Here is an 18,473-nt window from a genome sequence, read left to right on the forward strand (position 1 = left end):
CTAGGGCAAACTTTGGGAGATGGTGAGGGACAGAGAGGCCTGGCATGCTGCAGTCCATGGGGTCACAAAGAGTCGGACACGACTGGGTACTGAACAACAACAACACAGGCTATTTGCTTCCTATACATTATTTCTATTATTTCTACATCATGTCTTCTCAATAACCCTGTAAAGCTGTGTGACCTTGGAAAAGCTACAAAACATTTATGAGTATCAGTTTCCTCTTTTAAAATGTGAGTAATATACCCACATAAATCTGCATTCTACATGACACCACATGGCCTTTCTTAGATGGTTGTCTTATTTCTCTGCTGTGTCCCCAACACTACCCAGTATAGGGCTCAATGTAATTAAAGCTCAACACATACTTACTTGGCGATTGTTTAAATGTACTGCTGTGTTCAGTTGTGTCCAATTCTTTGTGGTCCCATGGACTGTAGCCCACCAAGCTGCTCTGCCCATGAAATTTTCCAGACAAGAATGCTGGAGTGCGGTGCCAGGGGATCTTCCTGACCCAGGGATCAAACCTGCTTCTTTTGAGTCTCCTGTATTGGCAGGCAGATTCTTTGAACATGCTTATCTTACTCAATTATTTTCCTGAGTTACTTCTAAAAAGTGAAACAGATTTGCTTTTAAAGTTTATGAAAACCAGTAGGCATTCACTTGAAAAAAATGAATGCAAGTAGACTTCACTTTTAAAAAATGTTTAATGCTTATAAAGCTAAATCTTGAGATCTCTACTCTTGGAATGCTGTGGTTAATTAGGTTTCTGTTAACTGTTGATTAGTTTTTTTTGTTAAACAGACAGACATTTTATCAAGTTGTAATCTACTTTCTGGCCTTAGGAAGGAGAATCTGGTGGACTCACCTGTATTTCGCTTGGGTGACTCAGGACTCTGTGGTGTCTCCAGGCTAGGGTTTGGAGCTTCAGGGAGCTCAGTGAGGATAGAGGATGAGCAGGAGGGTGAATGGCAGGTGTTGTAACCCAGGGCTCAACTCCAAGGGCATTTCTTCCTCCTGGTTCCTGATATGGTTGATGTTGTAGTTGAGGATTACTGTTAGGTGGATTCCAATTAACCAAAAGAATTTTTGCCAGTGTTTTTGTAATTTTTGGCTCCCTTACTCAAGGGACAAAACTTTTAAAATAAGTTCAGCCAAGTTTCTCACCTTTGGGACAAACAAGATTGTCTTATGCGTACACACACACAATCACTCCAGATATATTTATGTCAAATATATATATCTCAGCCTTAAAATTCTTACTTTGGCTGTGCTTTAAAAAAAAAAATTTTTTTTTGTTCTATTTAGTTATTTGGCTATGCCAGGTCTCAAATGGGATCTTAGTTGCAGCATGTGGGATCTAGTTCCCTGACCACGGATAGAACCTGAGCATTGGGACCATAGAGTCATAGTCACTGGACCACCAGGGAAATCCTGGCTGTGCTTTTGAGAAGTGCTAATTGGTGTGCTACTGGTAAAGAATCCACCTGCCAGTGCAGGAGACACAAGAGATGCAGGTTCAATCCCTGGGTCAGGAAGATCCCCTGAAGAAGGAAATGGCAACCTGTTCCAGTGTTCTTGCTTGGAAAAGTCCATGGACAGAGAAACCTGGCAGGCTATAGTCCATGGGACCTCAGAGAATCAGACACGACTGAGTGATTAAGTACAATACTCCTATAGAGTGTTGGCTGGGCACCCACTTGAATTGAAAGCCACCATTTGTTCAAATTAGTTTCAAGGCCCATGTTTCTCCTTTAGGTCTTGAAACAGTCAAGATATCTACTTCCCAAGATATGTGTGAAGAACTAAAGTGTGCCTGGGCAAGAAAATCTACAAGATGAATATAGATTATAATCACTTCATTTAAGTGCAATTGCCCAAGTTATGCATTTTTTGGAGTATTTGGAAGATTGCTGTCAAAATGTCTGATTAAGGTTTTGAGTGACCCAAACAAGGATCCATGTATAAACATTTAAATCTACAAGGCCGTAGATCCCAAACTTTGTTACACACTGGTATCACCTGGAGAGCTTATGAAAATCTAGATGCCCAGGTTGTACCCCAGATCGATTAAAATCTGGCAGTGGGAGTTAACGCGTTAGTATTTTAAAAGACTTCTGGGTGATTCCAAAGTTCAGCAAAAATTGGGAAGCAATGGCATATGGAAGTATACAAGTAAGAAATTTGTAGAATACTACTTAAAGAACTCAATTTACAGAATACTTTAATCCACAGACATCATGTGTATCTATATTTAACATGCTTCAGTCAAGGCTATGGTTTTTCCAGTAGTCATGTATGGATGTGAGAGTTGGACTGTGAAGAAAGCTGAGCGCCGAAGAATTGATGCTTTTGAACTGTGGTGTTGGAGAAGACTCTTGAGAGTCCCTTGGACTGCAAGGAGATCCAACCAGTCCATTCTAAAGGAGATCAGTCCTGGGTGTTCTTTGGAAGGAAGGATGCTAAAGCTGAAACTCCAGTACTTTGGCCACTTCATGTGAAGAGTTGACTCATTGGAAAAGACCCTAATGCTGGGAGGGATTGGGGGCAGGAGGAGAAGGGGACAACAGAGGATGAGATAGCTGGATGGCATCACCGACTCGATGGACGTGAGTTTGAGTGAACTCTGGGAGTTGGTGATGGACAGGGAGGCCTGGCGTGCTGCGATTCATGGGGTCGCAAAGAGTCGGACACAACTGAGCAACTGAACTGAACTGAACATTATAATGGTAGAATATTTCAAAAATATGAAAAAGAGACATTCTGTAAATTAAAAATTATTTTGTGATCTGAAATATTTCCAAAATATTACAATCCACTCCCTTTTTTTTTTTAAACAAGGGAGAAGGAAGTCAGAAATATTTATTTTCAGGTTTAAAATCCTTTTCATAAGTACAGAAAGGGAAGAAATACTGAAAGATGAAAGGAAGAAAAGATATAAACAAAGAAAAACTAAAATGATTATTTACTAAGAATTGAAAATGCTCATTTTTCTGAGCATACCCCAAAGCTCCATCCTCTGTTCCTAGGACTTGACGTCATTTTCAAGGGCATGATGGTGAAGGCTCAGGCTTTTACTTTATCAAAACAAATCTGAGGGCTCCTTTTCCCAGCACTCAGTGAAAACCGAGACTGTACTTTTCTTTGTGAAGGAAGAAAGAAAGAATAAAGAAGTAAGGTAGGGAGGAAAAGAAGAAGGGAGGAAAGGAGGGAAGGAAGGAGAGCAAATATGTCCTAGTGGTGAGTTCATTTGTCTTTTGAACTGTTCTGTAGTTGAGGTACCCCTCCTGATTGATCAGTCTTCCACAACAGATTTCATGTATTAAGAACATTCAAGGATTCTGTCAGCTGAGACTCCTGCTGCTGGTCTGGTAGAGATAATAACTTATAATAACAAACATACGCCAGACCTGGATGAACCCTCCCCACAACCTGCAGGCCTGTTGGGGTCATTCAATTCTGCAAACAGTCCTGTTTCTATAATCTCTTCCTGCCAAGCTATGGGGACAGCACCTGTTGCAAATCTTTGAAAGAACTGCTTATCTTTATCATCAAATTCAACTCCTCGAACCTCAGAGAAATCATCGATTTCATTGATGTCTTTGGCATAAACCACTGATGGGTCTGGCACAAATGGAGGTTCAACTAGGCCAGCTTCCAGACGAGGAAAATTGATGGTTTTGAAGAAATGGTGTTTCCTGGGATCATCACACTTTTCTCTGTGAAGAAAGGAGATGGTCAGCCTGAGACATAGTAACAAACCCAAAGAGGAACTCTTCTAGCAATACAAAGCATGTGGTATTCTTTTCCTAGAATTAATTTCATTCTTATTGCAAAGATGATATAAAAAGAATAATTTAGAAAAATAACATCTTTAAAAATCACCCCACAATTCTACCATATGCATTCAGTAGCATTTTCATTGTTTGTAGACCACTTTCACTTTAGATATAATTTTTAGAGTCAAGCAGTTGGCATGACTTTTGTTCATGGTGTTTCACGGAAACACCAGCAAAATTCAGTGGGGCCGGAACCTGCTTGCCTACAACTTCCAGTCACATCCTCTTGCTTTGTCCTTCAGGGTTAGGGAGAACAAGTTAAGCATGTCTTTCCTCACCTGATCACCACTTACATTTTAAAAGATAGCAGTCATATCTCCTTACTGTTCATATGACACAATTTCTAAGAACCCCACCTACCTCCCCCAACTGCCACAATAATCTTTAAAGACTTTAAAATAACCCATTAGCAATTTTTAGTAGCATAAATGAGCATACATTTGATACTCAAGACTTTCATTATTTGTTTTCAAGCCCTTCTTCCCAATGCTATAAATTATTCTGGTATTTGCCTTATAATAAGGGGGGAAAGTGTGTTTCTAGTTGTGTAACCTTTTGTGTTAGTTATCTTTTGCTGTGTAACAGATAGCCCCAACACTTAGTGACTTAAAACAATAAACATTTGCTATTATCTCACAGTTTCTGTGGGGCAAGTATCTAGACTTGGATAAACCAGGCAGGCACTTCTGGCTCAAGGTCTCTAGTGACATCACAGTAAAGTTATTGGTCAGGGCTGTGGTCTCATCTGAAGGTTTGACTAGGGGGTCAGTGATAGGGGTAATCTGCTTCCAAGTTCACTGACATGGTTACTGGAAAGTACCCTCCTCACCATGTAAGCCTTTTCTTTTTATTACCTAATCTTGGAAGTGACATCTCATTACTTCTACCCTATTCTATTTAGTAGAAGCAAGTCAGTCAGCTCAGCCCATCCTTAAGGGAAGGGGTTACTCAAGGGTGTGGACAGCAAGAGGTGGAGATCTTTGGGGATTATGTCAAGGGTGGTCTACCATACACTTCTCTTGGTTCTTTTTTTTTAAAGAAAAAAATTTATTTGGCTGCACCATATTTTAGTTGCAGCATATGGTATATATTTTTTTAGTTGTGGTATGTGAGATCTAGTTCCACAACCAGGAATTGAATCTGGGCCCTATGCATTTTGAGGAGGAATGAGGAGGGACCATCAGGGAAGTCCCCTCTTGATTCTTCTTAAGTCCAAGTTTTCAAGAAATGTTTTAAAAAGTAGGGGAGCTGTTTTGCGGTATCAGGTTCAAACGATTTTTTTCTCTTTTTCTTTTGTTGTTGTTCAGTCAGTTTTATTGAAGTATATTCAAGAAATGGGGGTTGAACATAAGACCAGAAACTATAAAACTCCTAGAGGAGAACATAGGCAAAACACTCTCCGACATACATCACAGCAGGATCCTCTATGACCCACCTCCCAGAATATTGGAAATAAAAGCAAAAATAAACAAATGGGACCTAATTAAAATTAAAAGCTTCTGCACAACAAAGGAAACTATTAGCAAGGTGAAAAGGCAGCCTTCAGAATGGGAGAAAATAATAGCAAATGAAGCAACTGACAAACAACTAATCTCAAAAATATACAAGCAACTCCTACAGCTCAACTCCAGAAAAATAAATGACCCAATCAAAAAATGGGCCAAAGAACAAAATAGACATTTCTCCAAAGAAGACATCCAGATGGCTAACAAACACATGAAAAGATGCTCAACATCACTCATTATCAGAGAAATGCAAATCAAAACCATTATGAGGTACCATTTCACACCAGTCAGAATGGCTGCGATCCAAAAGTCTACAAGCAATAAATGCTGGAGAGGGTGTGGAGAAAAGGGAACCCTCTTACACTGTTGGTGGGAATGCAAACTAGTACAGCCATTATGGAGAACAGTGTGGAGATTCCTTAAAAAACTGGAAATAGACCTGCCTTATGATCCAGCAATCCCACTGCTGGGCATACACACTGAGGAAACCAAAAGGGAAAGAGACATGTGTACCCCAATGTTCATCACAGCACTGTTTATAATAGCCAGGACATGGAAGCAACCTAGATGCCCATCAGCAGATGAATGGATAAGAAAGCTGTGGTACATATACACAATGGACTATTACTCAGCCATTAAAAAGAATATATTTGAATCAGTTCTAATGAGGTGGATGAAACTGGAACCTATTATACAGAGTGAAGTAAGCCAGAAAGAAAAACACCAATACAGTATACTAACACATATATATGGAATTTAGAAAGATGGTAACAATAACCCTGTGTACGAGACAGCAAAAGAGACACTGATGTATAGATCAGTCTTATGGACTCTGTGGGAGAGGGAGAGGGTGGGATGATTTGGGAGAATGGCATTGAAACATGTATAATATCATGTATGAAACGAGTTGCCAGTCCAGGTTCGATGCACGATACTGGATGCTTGGGGCTGGTGCACTGGGACGACCCAGAGGGAGGGTATGGGGAGGGAGGAGGGAGGAGGATTCAAGATGGGGAGCATGGATATACCTGTGGCGGATTCATTGCGATGCTTGGCAAAACTAATACAATATTGTAAAGTTTAAAAATAAAATAAAATTAAAAAAAAGAAATGGGGGTTGGTATCAGATAGATTTTAAATGTGTGAGAACTAGACTAGAGCTAAAATTCTATTCAAGTATATTAGGAATGAACCTCAGGTCTGTGTGTCTTGAAGACAACAGAGGAGTTAGGATGGGACCAGGTGCCATGAGAAAGGAGCTTGTACCACCTTGATGGCTGCTGGTAGGTATGAACGCACTGTACCAGAGGTCAAGAGGGCACCTTTAAAGTCACTCTGAGCAGATTTAACTTGGATAAAGGAGAGCGCCCAGGGGCTCAGTAACCATGGGGAACTTGCCGAGCTTCAAGTTCACATTCAAGTTCAACTTCACATCAAGATGCAGAGTTTTCTTATGCAGGAAACAGAAAGAAACTCACAAATCTAGACAACAGACTTGTGGTTGCCAAGAGGTGGGGGTGGGTGGGTGGGGAGTTTGGGATTAGCAGATGCAAGCTGTTATATATAGAATGGATAAACAACACAGTCCTTTTGGGTAACATAGGGAATTATATTCAGTATCCTGTAATAAACCATCATGGGAAAGAATATGAAAAGGAATATGTTTACATATGTATAACTGACTTCCCTGATGGCTCAGACGGTAAAGCGTCTGCCTACAATGTGGGAGACCTGGGTTTGAACCCTGGGTCGGGAAGATCCTCTGGAGAAGGAAATGGCAACCCACTCCAGTACTCTTGCCTGGAAAATCCCGTGGACGGAGGAGCCTGATTAAGCTACAGCGTGTGGTGTCGCAAAGAGTGGGACACGACTGAGCGACTTCACCTTACCTTATTTGAATCACTTTGCTGTATAGCAGACATTAGCACCATGCATCAGTAGAATGATGTATAGTTTTAAAATCATGTATAATTTTAAAAATGCAGTTTTTTCATTGATGAATGAATGCACATTTCAGAGCACTGACAGGGGCTCTTGTGTTACCAAGCCCCACACAGATTACAATGGATTTTTTGGTAACAGTCATTGAAGAAAAGATACCAGCTGCCCATATTGGATATCTGCCAATCCCCCCTCACCCAGGCCCCTGTCAAGAAGGTGCTGGTGGTGCGAATCTTCGGAGTGACCCCGGCAATGATTGTCTCTTTTTAAAAATATGTATTTATTTAGTTTTTTCGGCTGCGTTGGTTCTTAGTTGCTTGTGGCACAGGCAATCTTGTCGCAATGCACAGGCTCTAGAGTGCTCTGGCTTGGTTGCCCCATGGCATGTGAGCTCTTAATTCCCTGATCAGGGATCAAATCTGTGTCCCCTGCATTGGAAGGCAAATTCTTAGCCACTGAACCACCAGGGAAGTCCCCCCAAATGTACAGTTCTCAACTAACATCTTAACTAGGCCCAGATGGCCATGGTTTGTCCATTAAGAATGACCAACTGCTGCCTTTTTTGCAACTAGTCACAGATAGACAAGGAAACGATGGGCCACGTTGAGGTTTTCCTCATGTTCCTCAACATCTCCCACCAGATGCCCCTAGAAGGCAGGGCACATGCCTTTTGCCCCTTTCCAATAAATGCCTCTGGTTGCTGATGCTAACAACAGAAGACTAGGCTCTCCAACTTCTGCTCCTTTCCCTCTGTGTCTAGGATACCACGGGGCTGATCACTTGGTTCTTTGGCATGAGTGATGTTTAGCCTCAGTTGTGTAATTAGAAATAGTGTGAAGGTCAGTTGACTCTTAAACATTTCCCTGGCAGCTTTCTTTAGGGCTCTTTTAAAATTTATTTTATTTTTTAAGTTTTATTTATTTGGTTACACTGGGTCTTAGTTGCGGCACATGGGATCTTTAGTTGTCTCATGGGAGCTCCAGGTTCCCTGACCAGGGATTGAACCCAGGCCCTCTGCAGTGGGAGTGGGAATCTTAACCCCTGGGCCACCAGGGAGTCCCTGCTCAGGGTTCTTTTGACCCATCATCATGCTGTGCCCAATGGACCAATAGAAGAGGCTATTGAAGGAAACAGCACCTTTTCTAATAGCCAAATGAGCAGCTCCAGGGAGACTTCTGCTTATTAAATACATTTCAGAGCAGTGACAGGGGCCCTTGTGTTACCAAGCCCCACACAGATTACAATGGATTTTTTGGTAACAGTCATTGAAGAAAAGATACCAGTTGCCCATACACAAGGACCACACTGTGGGGTTTGGTCTGCCAAGAACCTGAATTGGCCTGAAATTGTGTCTTGGAGAAGCGCTTAAGTCAGAGACTTACATGGTTATTTGTCCTTGTCTGCACTATCTGCTCAGAATAAATCCTGCAAAGTACTTAAGTCTTCACTTTTTATTTTATTGGAAAACACCATAGTTGACTCTATCTGGAGTCCCTGTGTCAAAAAAGTTTTTGGCCTCTCTGCAAAATTAACTCACAAACCCCACATAAAGGCAAAAGAGGAGATTCCCTTGAGTGATGTCTAAAAGAGCAGGGTTTTTAATTTCTTTCAAATGCTCATGAATGCAACAGTGAGGGGGCACTTGACTTCTCCGCTGTGTAACACTCTGTCTAGGCATTTGCTGTCTTTGGAGGATGCCCACGACAGTAATCAAACGTTATCTCGTCTGAATGAATGTTTAAAAAATACAAAGAGTTGAAATGAAAATGTTGGAAGGTTTTCTCTTTGACTGAACAGCTGGTTTTTATATGCCTTCTAATGTTGTAAACAGCTTTTATTCAAAACAGTCTCAACAACAGATGCTTTTTAAAAAGGTTTCGCTTGACAGAGCAGCTTCAGGCCATGATATGGTGCTTTAAGGTGGTGTTTTCCTAAAGAGGTTGGTCAATGTTTTATTTTATAGATTCAAAGTGTGCTTATAAAGTATTGAGATAGATTTTTATTCAAACACAACAAGTGGGTCGTGTTCCCTTCAGGGAGGTGATCTAAAGAGACTGTTCACTTCTTCCAGTGCCTTGGCCACTGTTGACACTCCGCCCCCGCTTCCCACCCCCTGCATGTGCTTGAAATCCAGGATGGTAGAGATGATCAGTGGTCACCGTATTCAGTTCTCCTCTCCTCCTTCCTGGGCAGATAGAAGGCAATACGAGACAGCCTCCTGGCTCTTAGGGCCCAAGGATTCTTTCTGGCTAACAGAAGTGTGTCTGAACTGACCTGTGAAGTGGGTCTGAGGCAGGATAAAGCTCCCAGGTTTTCTACATGCACCTGTGTTGCCATAGCAACTGAAAACCACAAGTTCCAGTGGAGCTGAAAGATGGAGGTAGCCTGGAGCTTTGAGTCACCGCTCTGAAAGGAAATACGCTGGAGAACCACTGGACATATAAAGGACTTCGTGTGAATGAGAAATAATACTTTAGTTTAAAGCGGCTGAGACTTTGGGATTTGCCTGTTATCACAACATGGCCTATTCTGACCACATTAATACAACCATGTTGAAATCTACACAAGAAAATCACTTCCACATTTTACTTCATATCAATGTTGGGTTTCATCTCATTTCAAAATACTCCTTTGTAAGTTTGGTTATCTTTGAAATGTTTTGAAAGTCATTATAAATACATTTTGTTTCACTGTTTTAAAAAATCAGGTCAAAAATCAAAAGCTTGCCTCCATACAAAAGCACTGTATGCTAAGGCAGCCTTGTTCTAGAGTCTCCATGACAACTACTCAGAGGATTTTAATTTCACCCCCCAAGTTTTGGTAATTTTAAAAATCAGTCATATTACTTTATGGTTGTAACTTTCTATTTGTTATATGTTTTTAGATTTTGAAAATTCAATCCAAGTAATTTAAGACACATAAGCTCATAGGTGAGTTAAAACATCTGATATCACTCAGGACTACTTAATAATTGCTATCATTTATTGAATGATTCCTAACATACATTATATCTAACCTCCCTGTTGGCTCAGACGGTAAAGAATCTAACCTTGCATATATTATATCTAAGCCTCAAAATATCCCACTGAGTGAGTTAGGGTTCTTTAGAAAAACAGAACCAAAAGGATGTTGAAGGGGTCCAGAATGCACGCCAGTGACATAAAAACTGGGCTTCCCTGATAGCTCAGTTGGTAAAGAATCTGGCTGTAATGCAGGAGACCCCGGTTCAATTCCTGGGTTGGGAAGATCTGCTGGAGAAGTGATAGGCTACCCACTCCAGTATTCTTGTGCTTCCCTGTGGCTCAGCTGGTGAAGAATCTGCCTGCAATGCGGGAGACCAGGGTTTGATCCCTGGGTTGGAAAGGCTACCCAACCCAGGTCCCCACTTCAGTATTCTGGCCTGGATAATTCCATGGACTATATAGACCATGGGGTCAAAAGCATCGGACACAACTGATCTGTGCTGTAGGTATTTGAGAGTCAATAGATGCAGGTTTTGAAGTCCCCTTGTCTGCCTTTAAGATAAGCAGAGCCTTGGAAAAATACCTAACTCATAAATCTTCTCCCCAGGAGTTTCAGAGTTTTGAAATCAGGAAAGACTGACTCTTATCACCACTGAGAGAAGTCAGCACCACACGTAAATAGACATTGTCACAAAGATATCATATCTCCCATCTAGTCTCCTAAGGGCCATTTATCTTTCCTAAAAGTCAACTGCTCTCCCATAAGTGCCCTTCCCCCACCATTTCAAAGAAATCATGTTTTCTGGTAAGTAACCTTCTCCCCATCCACCTTCCCTATTAGGATGGTGTGTAAGCCTGAAATTCTAACTGCCTCCTAGCCACAATTTTCTGTGAACTCCATGTATGAACATAAATAAAAATCTGTCTCTTGTTAATCATCTTTTGGCAGTTTAATTTTCAGGCCTCCATTCCTAAACCTAAGGAGGGTTGAAGAAAAGTTCTTTCCTCTCCCAGAAATATGTATATGATAAAGAGAGAGAGAGAGGGGTTTATTTTAAAGAACTGGCTCAGGCAACTGTGGAGGTTTGGCAAGTTCACATTCTTCAAGGTAGGCTGTGTGGCTGGAGACCCAAGGAAGAGGTGCAGTTCAAGTTTAAAGATGGTTTGCTGGCAGAATTCCCTCTTCTCCCAGGGAAGCCAGTTCTTTTCTATTAAGGCCTTCAGTTGGACAGCAAGAGGCCCATTCACATAATGAAGAATAGCCTGCTTTACTCATGTGTATATATATTAATCTCGCCTAAAAATACCTGCACAGAAACATCTTGAATAATGTTTGATCAAATATCTGAGTACTGTGGCCTAGTCAAGTTGAGACATAAAATTAACCATCACACCCACAAGAATCTCATTTTATATATTAGGATATTGAGACTCAGAGAAAATAATTCAATTGCTGGGGATAAAATGACCGGTATGTAGCAGAGCTGGGATGTGAGTCTATCTCTGTGACTCGAAAAATCTTGATTTTCCCCCTACATAACACAATTACTTGCTGCCGAGGGTGCTATCACAGGTCAGCTTTTCTAATTTTTTTCTTCTAAAATATCTTGATCTTATTATTCCATTGTAAGCAATAAAATGACTTTTCTCAAAATTAATTTCAACTGTACATAACATACCTGGCAACATCATATGTACTTATTAAATATCTATTGACTGATTGATGATATTTTACCGAGATGTTTAAAAGGGGCAGAATTTCCCAGAACTATGGCTATCTGTACTAATGGCTTTTATTTTAAGTTTTACTTTTACTCATTTTTGAGTAATAATTTATTCACATAGCTCAAAATTCAAGCAACCAGTCCATTCTGAAGGAGATCAGCCCTGGGATTTCTTTGGAAGGAATGATGCTAAAGCTGAAACTCCAGTACTTTGGCCACCTCATGCGAAGAGTTGACTCATTGGAAAAGACTCTGATGCTGGGAGGGATTGGGGGCAGGAGGAGAAGGGGACGACAGAGGATGAGATGGCTGGATGGCATCACCGACTCGATGGACGTGAGTCTGAGTGAACTCCAGGAGTTGGTGGTGGACAGGGAGGCCTGGCATACTGCGATTCATGGGGTTGCAAAGAGTCGGACACGAATGAGCGACTGAACTGAACTGAACTGAATGAAAATTGTTATTTTGTATCCCTGTCGCCAGCTCTCTCAATTTCTCTCTTTTTAGGTCAGTTAATCCTGGGACTCCCCTGGCTATCCAGTGGTTAAGACTCCGTGCCTCCATTGCGGAGGGCATGGGTTTGAGCCCTGGTTGGGGAACTAAGATCCCATATGACACACGGAGAAGGCAATGGCAAATCACTTCAGTATGCTTGCCTTGAGAATCGCAGGAACAGTAATGAAAAGGCAAAAAGATATGACACTGAAAGATGAACTCCCCAGGTTGGTGGGTGCCCAATATGCTACTGAAGAAGAGTGGAGAAATAACTCCAGAAAGAATGAAGAGATGGAGCCAAAGTGAAAAAAACACCCAGTTGTGGATGTGACTGGTGATGGAAGTAAAGTTCAATGCTGCAAAGAGCAATATTGCATAGGAACCTGGAATGTTAGTTCCATGAATCAGGGTAAATTAGAAGTGGTCAAACAGGAGATGGCAAGAGTGAACATCGACATTTTAGAAATCAGTGAACTAAAATGGACTGGAATGGGTGAATTTAATTCAGATGACCATTATATCTACTACTGTGGGCAAGAAGCCCGTAGAAGAAATGGAGTAGCCCTTATAGTCAACAAAACAGTCCAAAATGCAGTACTTGGGTGCAATCTCAAAAATGACAGAATGATCTCTGTCTGTTTCCAAGGCAAACCATTCAGTATCACAGAAAACCAAGTCTATGCCCCGACCAGTAATGCTGAAGAAGCTGAAGCTGAACGATTCTATGAAGACCTACAAGATCTTCTAGAACTAACACCCAAAAAAAGATATCATTTTCATCATCAGTCAGTTCAGTTCAGTTCAGTCACTCAGTCGTGTCCGACTCTTTGTGACCCCATGAATCGCAGCACGCCAGGCCTCCCTGTCCATCACCATCTCACAGGGGACTGGAATTCAAAAGTAGGGAGTCAAGAGATACCTGGAGTAACAGGCAAGTTTGGCCTTGGAGTACGAAATGAAGCAGGGCAAAGGCTAACAGAGTTTTGCCAAGAGAACTCACTAGTCATAGCAAGCACCCTCTTCCAACAACATAAGAGAAGACTTCACATGGACACCACCAGATGGTCAATACTGAAATCAGATTGATTATATTCTTTGCAGCCAAAGATGGAGAAGCTCTATACAGTCAGCAAAAACAAGACTGAGAGCAGACAATGGCACAGATAATGAACTATTTATTGCCAAATTCAGACTTAAATTGAAGAAAGTAGGGAAAACCACTAGACCATTCATGTATGACCTAAATCAAATCCCTAACGATTATACAGTGGAAGTGACAAATAGGTTCAAGGGATTAGATCTGATAGAGTGCCTGAAGAACTATGGATGAAGGTTCATGACATTGTACAGGAGGCAGTGATCAAGACTCAAGAAAAAGAAATGCAAAAAGGCAAAATGGTTGTCTGAGGAGGTCTTATAAATATCTGAGAAAAGAAGAGACGCTAAAGGCAAAGGAGAAAAGGAAAGATACACCCATTCGAATACAGAGTTCCAAAGAATAGCAAGGAGAGATAAGAAAGCCTTCCTCAGCGATCGGTGCAAAGAAACAGAGGAAAGCAATATTTTGGGAAAGACGAGAGATCTCTTCAAGAAAATTAGAGATACCAAGGGAACATTTCATGCAAAGATGGGCACAATAAAGGACAGAAACAGTATGGACCTAGCAGAAGCAGAAGATATTAAGAGATGGCAAGAATACACAGAAGAACTATACAAAAAAGATCTTCATGACCCAGATAACCATGATGATGTGATCATTCACCTAGAGCCAGACGTCCTGTAATGTGAAGTCAAGTGGGCCTTAGAAAGCATCACTACGAACAAAGCTAGTGGAGGTGATGGAATTCCAGTTGAGCTATTTCAAATCCTGAAAGATGATGCTGTGAAAGTGCTGCACTCAATATGCCAGCAAATTTGGAAAACTCAGCAGTGGCCACAGGACTAGAAAAGGTCAGTTTTCATTCCAATCCCAAAGGTTAATGCCAAAGAATGCTCAAACTATTGCACAATTGCACTCATCTCACACACTAGCAAAGCAATACTCAAAATTCTCCAAGCCAGTCTTCAACAGTACGTGAACCATGAGCTTCCAGATGTTCAAGCGGGATTTAGAAAAGGCAGAGGAACCAGAGATCAAATTGCCAACATCTGTTGGATCATAGAAAAAGCAAGAGAATTCCAGAAAAACATCTACTTCTTCTTTATTGACTACGCCAAAGCCTTGGACTGTGTGGATCACAACAAACTGTGGAAAATTCTTCAAGGGATGGGAATACCAGACCACCTTACTTGCCTCCTGAGAAATCTGTATGCAGGTCAAGAAGCAACAGTTAGTACCAGACATGGAACAAGAGACTGGTTCCAAATTGGGAAAGGAGTTCGTCAAGGCTGTATATTGTCACCCTGTTTATTTAACTTATATGCAGAGTACATCATGAGAAATCCTGGACTGGATGAAGCACAAGCTGAAATCAAGATTGCAGGGAGAAATATCAATAACCTCAGATACACAGATGACACCACCCTTATGGCAGAAAGTGAAGAGGAACTAAACAGCCTCTTAATGAAAGTGAAAGAGGAGAGTGAAAAAGCTGGCTTAAAACTCAATGTTAAAAAAACAAAGATCATGGCATCCAGTCCATCACTTCATGGCAAATAGATGGGGAAACAATGGAAACAGTGAGAGACTTTATTTTCTTGGACTCCAAAATCACTGCAGATGGTGACTGCAGCCATGAAACTCAAAGGCTCTTATTCCTTGGAAGAAAAGCTATGACCACCCTCGACAGCATATTAAAAAACAGAGACATTCCTTTGCTGACAAAGGTCCAAGCCATGGTTTTTCCAGTGGTCATGTATGGATGTGAGAGTTGGACTGTGAAGAAAGCTGAGTGCCGAAGAATTGATGCTTTTGAACTGTGGTTTGGAGAAGTCTCTTGAGAGTCCCTTGGACTGCAAGGAGATCCAACCAGTCCATCCTAAAGGAAATCAGTCATGAATATTCATTGGAAGGACTGATGCTGAAACTGAAACTCCAATACTTTGGCCACCTGATGCAAAGAACAGACTCATTGAAAAAGACCCTGATTTTGGGAAAGATTGAAGGCGGAAGGAGAAGGGGACGACAGAGGAGATGGTTGGATGGCATCACCGACTCGATGGACGTGAGTCTAAGCAAGCTCTGGGAATTGGTGATAACAGGGAAGGCTGGTGTGCTGCAGTCTGTGGGATCGCAAAGAATCAGACAGGACTGAGTGACTGATCTGAACTGATGACACACAGTGTGGGCAAAAGATAAAATAGAAATAAATTCAATCGATCCTATATATTCCTTGTATACTCTGCTTGAAATAGTCTATGCAACTATTTGAATTATGTATTATTTTTCTTCTTTTTAATGTATGCTGCTTTGCACCTCACCTTTTCACTTTAAAATGTATTTTGGAGACTGTTGGACATCAAGTGTTTCTAGTATTTGAAAGTGTTGAAAATACTTAACCACACAATATGCAAATAATAAGAAAATACTGCTATTATTTAATACCAAGGCCTTATCATCAATCCAAAGTATTCTCCAAATCCCTGTGGCAATGCTGACATCACCAATCATGTCTTTATATAATAGTTACCTGCTTCCTAAGCGTTGCTCTGGTGTCTTAGCCAAGAAGAGTCTGCAAATATCTTTTGCTTCCTCTGTGAAGTTACTGTGTTGGAATCTGACTTCCTCTTTCAGTGTTCTTTGCTTTAAATCCTCTTTACTGACTTTTTCCTTGTAATCTCTGAATGGTGTTCGTCCAGCAACCATTTCATAAATACTGCATCCCATTGCAAACCAGTCCACAGGATAGGAATAACTCGCTTTTTCCATTAGGATTTCAGGAGCCATATAACCATTGGTTCCAGCCTGTAATGCCCCAAGCAAAAAACAAAGCAAACACTAATGTGAGTGTAACAGACACGGCGGATGCCTTCCCAGTGCCCATTCTCCTTCTCTTTCCTTATTGAGGGAACCCTAATTTACTTGGAGTGGCCATGTGTCTAACCTGTTCTATTCCCCCACTTTCCCAATAGCCTCTGGTGTAGTCAGGGCAAGCCACGCAATCCATTTTAGCCAATGAAACATTAAGAGGACTTGGCTGGAGTGCATTATTAAGGAGAGAGATATTGTGACTCTTGAAGTGGGAAAATCAAGAGATTTTGATCTCTTGATCAAAATCAAACCTAGACTCTTTTCAGAGAAGGCAATGGCACCCCACTCCAGTACTCTTGCCTGGAAAATCCCACGGATGGAGGAGCCTGGTAGGCTGCAGTCCATGGGGTTGCTAAGAGTCAGACACGACTGATCGACTTAGCAGCAGCAGCAGACTCTTTAGTCTCCTCACTTCATCCTTAGGTGAAAAATTCACATGGCTGTTGCTAAGAGCCCCTAAATTGTGCTTCTGCTTTTCATTCAAAGATAATAGAAAATTAGATGCATGATTTTTTAAAAGGTAGAGCTCTTTAATGATAATATTGGATGCTCACATAGTAGTATCTGTATAAGAGCTTTTTAGTCTATTTGGCATGTGATGATATTATTATCAGCCATCTTTGCCTATTTGTCTCTGCAATGAAAAATTAACACAAATATTTTAAATCAGAAAATTCCACACATGAAACTTCATTTAACATGAATGACTATATATTACAGGCACACTGCTACTGATAATATATACCAAATGATCATTGGGTTTATATATATATATATATATTTTTTTTTTTTTTTAACAGGTTTCTCAGGTGACTCCGTGGTAAAAAAATCTGCCTGCCAATGTAGGAGATGTAGGTTCGATCCCTGGGTCAGAAAGATCACCTGGAGAGGGAAATGGCAACCCATCCCAGTATTTTTGTCTCAGAAATCCCATGGACAGAGGAGCCTGGCAGGCTACAGTCTATGGGATTGCAAAGAGTTGGATATTTCTGAGCAACTGAGCACACACAAAGACATACACACACATGCACACACATATATATATATATTACACATAATACACAATTTACCATCTTACCATTTTAAATGGTCAGTTCAACTAGTAAGTACATTCACATTGTGCAATGAATCTCCTAAACTCTTTTCATCTTTAAAAGCTGAAACTCTGTACCTGTTAAACAACTCCCCATTGCCCCCACTCCCCAAGCCCTGGCAACTGCCATTCTACTTTCTGTCTCTATGAATTGACCATTCTCAGTACTTCATATAAGTGGAATCACACAGCATCTGTCTCTTTGTAACTCAGCATAATTTCACTCATTCATTCAACAAATACTTAACGAATACCTGCAACATATCTTATAATTATAATGTATATATTTATATTAGAATGTGTTTTCACAAAAACTAAGCTGCTTTTGTTTAAAGTATGATGTATAACCTCTGCAGCACTTAAAAATGCTAACAACATCCTAAATGACAATAAGCACCTATTAATACAGAAAACATGAAAACATCAATTATTGACAGAGCTGTGAGAAACAGATGTGCTCTGTGATTTGACTCAGATTTTCAGGAGAGCGGTTAGACACAGAGCAATAATGAGATGTATCTACCGTTCTCGTTCCAGAACCAGGTCACTTGGAGCAAGTAGCTCAAAGAATTGACTCAGAAGAAAGGGAAAGGAATCTACATCAAGATGTTCATAGTGCCATTATGGCCACAGGCTGGAAACACCCAATGCCTTTCAGTAAAGACAACAGACCAGAGTCACATGTTAATACCAAAAAGTGCATATATGTAATGGGTTTTGCATACTGTTTGTAAATGTGAATTCAGTACATCAGAAAAGGTTGAAAAACATTTTTGTCGTTCATTGGGTGATTTTTTTTCTGTCTGGTTGCATAAGTATATATATATATATTTTTCAATGTATTTTTGGCCGCATTGGGTCTTCATTGCTGTGCATGGGCTTTCTCTGTTGTGGAGGGTGGGCTTCTAGTTGCAGAGTCTTCTCTTATTGCAGAACACGAGCT

The 18,473-nt window shown here is 40.8% G+C and overlaps 1 protein-coding gene across 1 annotated transcript in view; it reads right to left on the bottom strand.

Annotated features, from left to right (window-relative positions):
- Window positions 1-3,385: 3,385 nt before the first annotated feature.
- Window positions 3,386-18,473, bottom strand: part of GRK7 (G protein-coupled receptor kinase 7) — a 40,345-nt gene continuing 25,257 nt past the window's right edge. The window contains exons 3-4 of the mRNA XM_055570363.1: window positions 16,097-16,371; window positions 3,386-3,719 (exon numbers count right to left, since the gene is read on the bottom strand). Of these exons, the coding sequence (XP_055426338.1) occupies window positions 3,386-3,719; window positions 16,097-16,371 (609 nt within the window). The remainder of the gene's footprint in view (window positions 3,720-16,096; window positions 16,372-18,473) is intronic.

Source organism: Bubalus kerabau, chromosome 2, assembly GCF_029407905.1.
Source record: "Bubalus kerabau isolate K-KA32 ecotype Philippines breed swamp buffalo chromosome 2, PCC_UOA_SB_1v2, whole genome shotgun sequence".
Classification (NCBI taxonomy): Eukaryota; Metazoa; Chordata; class Mammalia; order Artiodactyla; family Bovidae; genus Bubalus; species Bubalus kerabau.